We start from the raw sequence: 8,065 nt of genomic DNA, 5'->3' as shown, positions 1-8,065 counted from the left end.
GCAAAATTTTAACCAAATTGGGGTAAAACTCGGGCGAAAGATATTTATGGGAGCTATATCTAAATCTGAACCGATTTCAATAAAATTTGACACACTTGACTATAGTACTAGTTGTTCTTCTTGTGAAAATTTTTAAGCAAATTAGGGTAAAACTCTGGCTTCTGGGGCCATATAAGTCCATATCGGGCGAAATATATATATGGGAGCTATATCTAAATCTGAACCGATTTCTTCCAAAATCAATAGGGATCTATTCTGAGTAAAAACACAGACTTGTGCGAAATTTGAAGTCGATTGGACTAAAACTGCGACCTAGACTGTGATTACAAAAATGTGTTCACGGACAGACGGACATCGCTATATCGACTCAAGAGCCCACCTTGAGCATTTTTGCCAAAGACACCATGTGTCTATCTCGTCTCCTTCTGGGTGTTGCAAACATGTGCACTAACTTATAATACCCTGTTCCACAGTGTGGCGCAGGGTATAAAAATTGGACCGTCTTATGGTAGAATCGCCGAGAGGCGGCCAATTTTGGCCTATAGGAAAATAAAGAGAGGAATACAAAGGACTTGTTCGAAATCGAAAGTTTTTACTATGATGTGAAAAAATTGTTAATTTACTGTTTGTCATTTGTTCCAAGTCAACAAAAAAAAATTGTCTCGTCATAATATTAAAAAATGTTACACTTTCATGATTTCTTTTGCGATATATTCCATAATTTATTGCTATAAAACCACTGTGACCATTTGCTTCACCATATATCAATGGCCAATGAGCTGAAGTGATTTTGAACTAAAGACGTGAGGTCATGCATCATGTATCCATAGATGGTCCATCAATGGAAGCCTATTCGGCAATGTTTGTTTATAAAAAGGCAATGTTTTACCTTAACGGTATCTAGTGCACTTCAGTAATGAATCTTTGATATTCTTTGATATTTCATCGCTACATGAAATCGATATGAAATTGGTAAGTTTGAATATATTTCAATATATGAAAATATTGAAAATATTTAAACTGATGGTTGTTTTATTTTCAGATACTATTGTTTTCCATGGGTATAATATGGTGTAGTGCAATACCAGCGGGCTATCCAAAAATGAAACCTCCATCGAAACAATTACCAAAGCCTGGAGGCGGAAATGGAAAATCTCCGAGTTCCACCTATTTACCACCCAATGGGGGAGGAGGCGGCAAAAGTCCAGGCTCAACATATTTACCACCTAATCGAAATGGAGGAGGCGGTGGGGGAGCAAAACCTCCAGCGACATATTTACCTCCTGGTGGAGGAGCAGGGGGTGGAACCGGAGGCGGTGGAGGAAATGGTGGTGGTGGTGGTGCAGGAGGAGGAGGTGGTGGAGCTGGTGGAGGAGGACCTGTCGTACCCATTGTTAAAATGGAATCTAAAGTGAATACCGATGGATCTTATATGGTATGGATGTTTGAAAAATTTCTATTTGTTTTGTTGCTGTTGTTGTTGTTGTTTTGTTGTTGTAATTGAATTTGTCTGTGATATCAATATCGCCCACGTGATTCAAAACATTATTCAAAAAATTGTATTATTAGTAAAAACCCTTTGTGATTAGCTTGAAAAGAAACAAATTTCGTTGGCGAAACATTTTTTTTCACTGAAAATAAATTCATTTTTTTTGAGTGTATGTGATTACAATAACGGACATGATTGAAAAATGAGTGTAAATAAAATCATAAGCTAGACAAAAGTGAAATTAAAACCGTGAGTTTAGTTGAAATTGCGAGTATACATTGCTGTCATTAAGAAGGGTTTGGACGCATATACGAGGGCGGTTCGGAAACTTCTTAGCCTATCAATGAAAGAGAATAGTTAGTTTTTCAAAAATATTTTTATTTTTCAATATAATCTTCTGAAACTTCAACACACTTAGTCCAACGCTTTTCAAGCAATTCTATCCCTTGCACTCAAAAAAAATAATTCTTTCCTCCCAAACGAAATTTTAGACAAACAAAGTTCGTTTCTAATTTGCTTTTCGCTGTAAGGAAGTTTATTTGGAAGAAAAGTATATACTGTTTGTGATAAACGTTTACTATTTTCCAGGATGTAAAAACAATTTCATGAAGACTAACTCAAAAAACAATCTTTTCTGGCTAATTGCATTTTCCCTCACATCTTTCTCACTTCCACGAGGGTTTTTAGTTCGTAGCGCCTTTTTCTGTAATACAATCAATGTAGAAGAAATTATACGATTTTATAAATTATTAAAATTTACCTTTCGCCTGGACGGAGAATCGAACCGCGGACCATGCAATTTGTAAGCCAGCACACTATCCACTGAGCTACGTAGCTGTTATTGGCATCAATAGCTAACTATCCATATAAGTTATATTAATATAGCATAGCTTGCGGCGCCCACGAGCCGATTAAACAAACTTTATTTAACAGAAACAAACATTTAGTTGGGCACCGTGGAGCAGTGGTTGCTACGTCCGCCTTGCATGCCAAGGGTCGTGGGTTCGAGCCCTGCTTCGATCGAACTCCAAAAAGTTTTTTTTGTTTTTTTTTTTACATATATTCCAGATATGTTCGAAAGATTCCGAAAAGATGTTCAACATTACATACTACTATATTAAATTTTTACTATGAACTGTAAAATGTTTCTTATTAAAGACTTAAAGTCAGAAAAGAACAGTGCTTGATATAAACGAAATGGACTGTGTTGTTGATTCAAAAATATTTTTTTTATTGAAAAAATAAAAATTTTGTAACAAAAGAATTTTTTTGGTGATAAAAGTTTAAAATTTTAGAAGAAATTCAAAAATCTCTAACAAAAGAAAAACGTTTTCGGTACACGTTTTCTAAACGTTTTTTTTTCTTTGCGTGTGATTAAAATAGTTTTCCTCAAGGTCTTCAAAATAGTGGTTTACAACTGTAATTGCATCTTCATTTGAGGTAAAATGCTTGCCAGCAAGGAATGTTTTTTAGATTTGGGAACAAGTAAAAGTCACTGGGAGCTAACATAAATCAGGAGAATAAGGTGGGTGGTCAAGCAACTCGTGCGCTGGTGCGTTGTCTTGATGAAAAATTATTTTTTTGTGTTGTAAGCCGGGCGTTTTTCTCGAATTTGTACATTTAATTGCTCCAAAAGGTTGCAATAGTACTCTGAATTTATTGTTTTACCCTTTTGCAGATAGTCAATCAATAAAATACCTTCGAAGTCCCAAAAACCCGTTGCCATAACCTTACCAGCCGATTGAATTGTTTTTGCCTTCTTTGGGGCACTTCCTCCAGCTTCAGTCCCTTGTTTGGATTGTTCTTTTGTCTCTGGAGTATAGTGGTGGATCCATGTCTCATCATCATTCATAACGACGCTTAAAATCCATTTTATTTCGCTTAAAACGATCCAAACAAGCTTGAGAAATGTTCATTCTTATGCGTTTTTGATCGACTGTTAACAAATGCGGCACCCATCTTGCAGAAAGCTTTTTCATCTGTAGTTCTTCATGCAAAATTAAATGGACTCGATCATTTGAGATGCCCATGATATTAGCATCACGCACTTTTATTCGTCGATAACTTAATACCATATCATGCACTTTGGCTACAATTTCTGTTGTTGTTGCTGTTTTTGAACGTCCACTGCGTGGTTCATCTTCAGTGCTTGTACGACCACGTTTAAATTCAGCAACCCAATTTTTTACTGTTGCATATGAAGGAGCACTTTCACCTAACACATTCACCATATCATTATGAATTTCTTGTCCCGATAAACATTTTTTATGTAAATATTTAATGACAGCACGCATTTCTAATTTTTCCATTGTAAAAAAATTGCGGATGCGTCTTGTTTGAACACCTGTTTCTATAGGAAGGAGTTGCCAGATCGAAACAAAATTTAACATGTGTTCATAACAGAGATGGAAGTTTCCAAAACACTTAGCTTTTTTCTGTTTATACCGCGCTTTTTGTGCTAGGCTAAGAAGTTTCTGTAAGGAAGTTTATTTGGAAAAAAGTATATTATTTTTGTGATAAACGTTTATTCTTTTCCAATAAACAACCCAGTTCATTTCGTTTATATCAAACACTGTTCTTTTCCGACTTTAGGTTTTTAATAAGACACATTTTACAGTTCATAGTAAAAATTTAATAGAGTATAATGTAATGTTGAACATTTTTTCGGAATCTTCCGACCATATCTGGAATATATGTAAAAAAAAAAACACTGTGGTCGAAGCAGGGATCGAACCCACAACCCTTGGCATGTAAGTCGGACGTAGCAACCACTGCTCCACTGTGCCCAACTAAATGTATTTTTCTGTTAAATAAACTTTGTTTAATCGGCTTGTGGGCGCCGCAAGCTATGCTATATAAATATAACTTATATGGGTAATTGTCTATTGATGACAATAACGGCTACATAGCTCAGTGGATAGTGTGTTGGCTTACAAATTGCATGGTCCGCGGTTCGATTCTCCGTCCAGGCGAAAGGTAAAAAAAAATTAAAAATTTATAAAATCCTAGAATTTCTTATACATCGTTTGTATTACAGAAAAAGGTGCTAAGAACTAAAAAACTTCGTGGAAGTGAGAAAGATGTGAGGGAAAATGCAATTAGCCAGAAAAAAATTTTTTTGAGTTAGTCTTTATGAAATTGTTTTTACATCCTGGAAAAGAATAAACGTTTATCGCAAAAAGTATATACTTTTCTTCCAAATAAACTTCCTTTCAACGAAAAGCAAATGAGAAACGAACTTTGTTTGTCTAAAATTTCGTTTGGGAGGAAAGAATTATTTTTTTGCGTGTAGGAGGAAAGTACTTCTTCCCAGACATACCTTTGGCCATGAAATAAGTAGTGCTTTTAAAGCACATAATAATCATCTAATATGTAATAACCTATTCGTAGATACACCAAAGTTTGCAAAATAGCCACTTATTGTCTCAGGAAACCAAATCTCGCAAATATTGACTTCTCTAGGCGATTACAATGGATCGAAATATGGCGAGTAATGCTGTAATATGAACATTACTTGAATAGAAACGAATATTGTAGAAATAAACAAAAATGCAACAAATCATCTAAATAAGCGAAAAACTAAAATTTGCTTCCTAGAAGCAAGTACACAAAACCCAAATTGTGTCTTAAAAGTATCCTCCAAGTATCTCCGCTTCTTTGGCTCGGAATCAATACCAAATTTTTTAAAGTAAAGGCAAAATCTTTGGAACCGGGCATCCTTTTTTTCAGTGTACCATCATTTATTCTACTTTATTAAGTCATTAACAGCCCAATGTATTACATTTTGGGAATATCAATTCGAAGAATTACCGAGAAGTATTTATTATTCTCATTACAAGTTAGTCATTATAACTCACCGCAATATAATGCGATTTGTAATGAAAGCGTTACTCCTGGTAATGTAAATTGTAATGAGATGTAGTTACCTAGTTTTTGCTGGGTATAGCTTAAATTTCTAATTTCGAGCATAAATTATGACAAATGTTTTCATGATAATAAATAATTTTTTTGCAGTATGAATATGAAACCGGTAATGGTATCAATGTTGATGAAATGGGATATCTAAAAAATGCTGGAGATGGAGACAATGAAGCCCAGGTAGCCGAAGGCTCTTTTTCTTTTACCAGCCCTGAAGGTGAATCATTTGTAGTGACTTATATTGCTGATGAAAATGGCTTCCAACCAATGGGTGACCATTTGCCTACACCTCCACCTATACCACCTGAAATACAAGAGGCTCTCGATAAGATAGCAGCTGGTGGTGGTCATCCTGATGATGGGGGTAATGGAGGAAATGGCGGAGGAGGCGGTAATGGTGGAGGAGGTGGTGGCGGTGGAAATGGTGGTTATGTCTATTAAATTCTAAAATTGGCTGTGATACGGGCGATGTGTATATTTCTGTTTTTGTTTTTAAGAATATAAAAATAATAATTAAAAAGTTCATTGATGCAATTAAAAAATTAATTGGTTCAATTTATTTTTATCACTGATTTTTAGTTATATGTATAAAAAAATAATGTTCTATATTTTTGTCAAGCTTGAGATCTTTTTGTTTTATTTTTTATTTATTCATAATTCATCATCCTTCCTAATATTTCGCAATTTTCGCTGAATTGCTTCCTCAGAGGTGCATGATATATAAGAAAATTACTGCACACAAAAATTCTTAGTAGAGCTAGCGAAGCATCACTGCTCCCGTCAGTTTTTCTATTGCACTCGGTAATTGATGTAACAGGTTGGCTGATAAGTCCCCGGCCTGACACATAGATGGCGTCGCTAGTATTAAATGCATATTATTTTTATATAGTACCAAACTTAAAATGATTCGTGTCAAAATTTGGCATCTGTAAGTCAATTAGTTTGTGAAATAGAGCGTCTTTTGTGAAGCAACTTTTGTTTTTGTGAAAAAAATGGAAAAAAGGAATTTCGTGTTTTGATAAAATACTGTTTTCTGAAGGGAAAAAATACGGTGGAAGCAAAAACTTGGCTTGATAATGAGTTTCCGGACTCTGCCCAAGGGAAACCAACAATAATTGATTGGTATGCAAAATTCAAGCGTGGTGAAATTAGCACGGAGGACGGTGAACGCAGTGGACGCCCGAAAGAGGTGGTTACCGGCGAAAACATCAAAAAAATCCACAAAATGATTTTGAATGACCGTAAAATGAAGTTGATGAAGATAGCAGAGGCCTTAAAGATATCAAAGGAACGTGTTGGTCATATCATTCACCAATATTTGGATATGCGGAAGCTCTGTGCAAAATGGGTGCTGCGCGAGCTCACATTTGACCAAAAACAACAACGTGTTGATGATTCTGAGGGGTGTTTGCAGCTGTTAACTCGTAATACACCCGAGTTTTTCCGTCGATATGTGACAATGGATGAAACATGGCTCCATCACTACACTCCTGAGTCCAATCGACAGTCAGCTGGGTGGACAGCGACCGGTGAACCGTCTCCGAAGTGTGGAAAGACACAAAAGTCCGCTGGCAACGTAATGGCCTCTGTTTTTTGGGATGCGCATGGGATAATTTTTATCGATTATCTTGAGAAGGGAAAAACCATCAACAGTGACTACTATATGGCGTTATTGGAGCGTTTGAAGGTCGAAATCGCGGCAAAACGGCCCCATATGAAGAAGAAACAAGTATATACGGCCGTAAGTTCGGCCAGGCCGAATCTTATGTACCCTCCACCATGGATTGCGTAGGAACTTCTACTAAAGGCTGTCATCCACAATCGAATTACTTGGGTTGCGATAACACTTGCCGATGGCAAGGTATCGTAAAACTTTTTAACACTGTCTTCTAAATTGTAAGTTAGTCCATAAGGGGTATATATTAAACAAAAAAAAAAAGGCCGATTAAACACGTATATAATTCAGTTTGACAAAATTTTCTATAGAAATAAAATTTGGAAAAAAATTTCTATAGAAATAAAACCTTGACAAAATTTTCTATAGAAATAAAATGTTGACAAAATTTTCTATGGAAGTAAAATGTTGACAAAATTTTCTATAGCAATAAAATTTTGACAAAATTTTCTATAGAAATAAAATGTTGACAAAATTTTCTATAGAAATAAAATGTTGACAAAATGTTCTATAGAAATAAAATGTTGACAAAATTGTCTATAGAAATAAAATGTTGACAAAATTTTCTACAGAAATAAATTTTTTACAAAATTTTCTATAGAAATAAAATTTTGACAAAATTTTCTATGGAAATAAAATGTTGACAAACATTGCTATAGAAATAAACTTTTTACAAAACTTTCTATAGAAATGAAATTTTGACAAAACTTTCTATAGTAATAAAATTTGACAATTTTTAAATGGCTGTTAGAGGCCATATACTAACGAAATGTACCAAATTTCAACCGCATCGGATGACTTTTGCTCCTCCAAGAGGCTCCGGAGGTCAAATCTGGGGATCGGTTTATATGGGAGCTATATATAATTATGGACCGATATGGACCAATTTTTGCATGGTTGTTAGAGACCATATACTAACACCACGTACTAAATTTCAATTGGATCGGAAGAATTTTGCTCATCCAAGAGGCTCCAGAGTTCAA

General features: G+C 35.1%; 1 protein-coding gene across 1 annotated transcript; it reads left to right on the top strand.

Annotated features, from left to right (window-relative positions):
* The first annotated feature begins 811 nt into the window (after nt 1–811).
* On the top strand, nt 812–5,848 carry Cpr65Az (Cuticular protein 65Az). The gene is made up of 4 exons (XM_075307211.1): nt 812–861; nt 915–972; nt 1,043–1,435; nt 5,504–5,848. The coding sequence occupies exons 1-4, from the start codon at nt 812–814 to the stop codon at nt 5,846–5,848; spliced, it is 846 nt and encodes a 281-aa protein (XP_075163326.1).
* Nucleotides 5,849–8,065: the final 2,217 nt, after the last annotated feature.

The sequence above is a fragment of the Haematobia irritans genome, chromosome 4 (assembly GCF_050003625.1).
Source record: "Haematobia irritans isolate KBUSLIRL chromosome 4, ASM5000362v1, whole genome shotgun sequence".
In the NCBI taxonomy this organism is placed as follows: Eukaryota; Metazoa; Arthropoda; class Insecta; order Diptera; family Muscidae; genus Haematobia; species Haematobia irritans.
This window is presented reverse-complemented; position numbering and strand designations above follow the sequence as displayed.

Excerpts from the sequence above, each read along its gene's own strand:
- Cpr65Az (XM_075307211.1), top strand. The coding sequence starts at position 812 with ATGCATCATGTATCCATAGATGGTCCATCAATGGAAGCCTATTCGGCA. Across the intron at positions 862-914 it reads ATGGAAGCCTATTCGGCAAT|TAATGAATCTTTGATATTCT; the intron begins GTTTGTTTATAA and ends AGTGCACTTCAG. Across the intron at positions 973-1,042 it reads ATGAAATCGATATGAAATTG|ATACTATTGTTTTCCATGGG; the intron begins GTAAGTTTGAAT and ends TTTTATTTTCAG.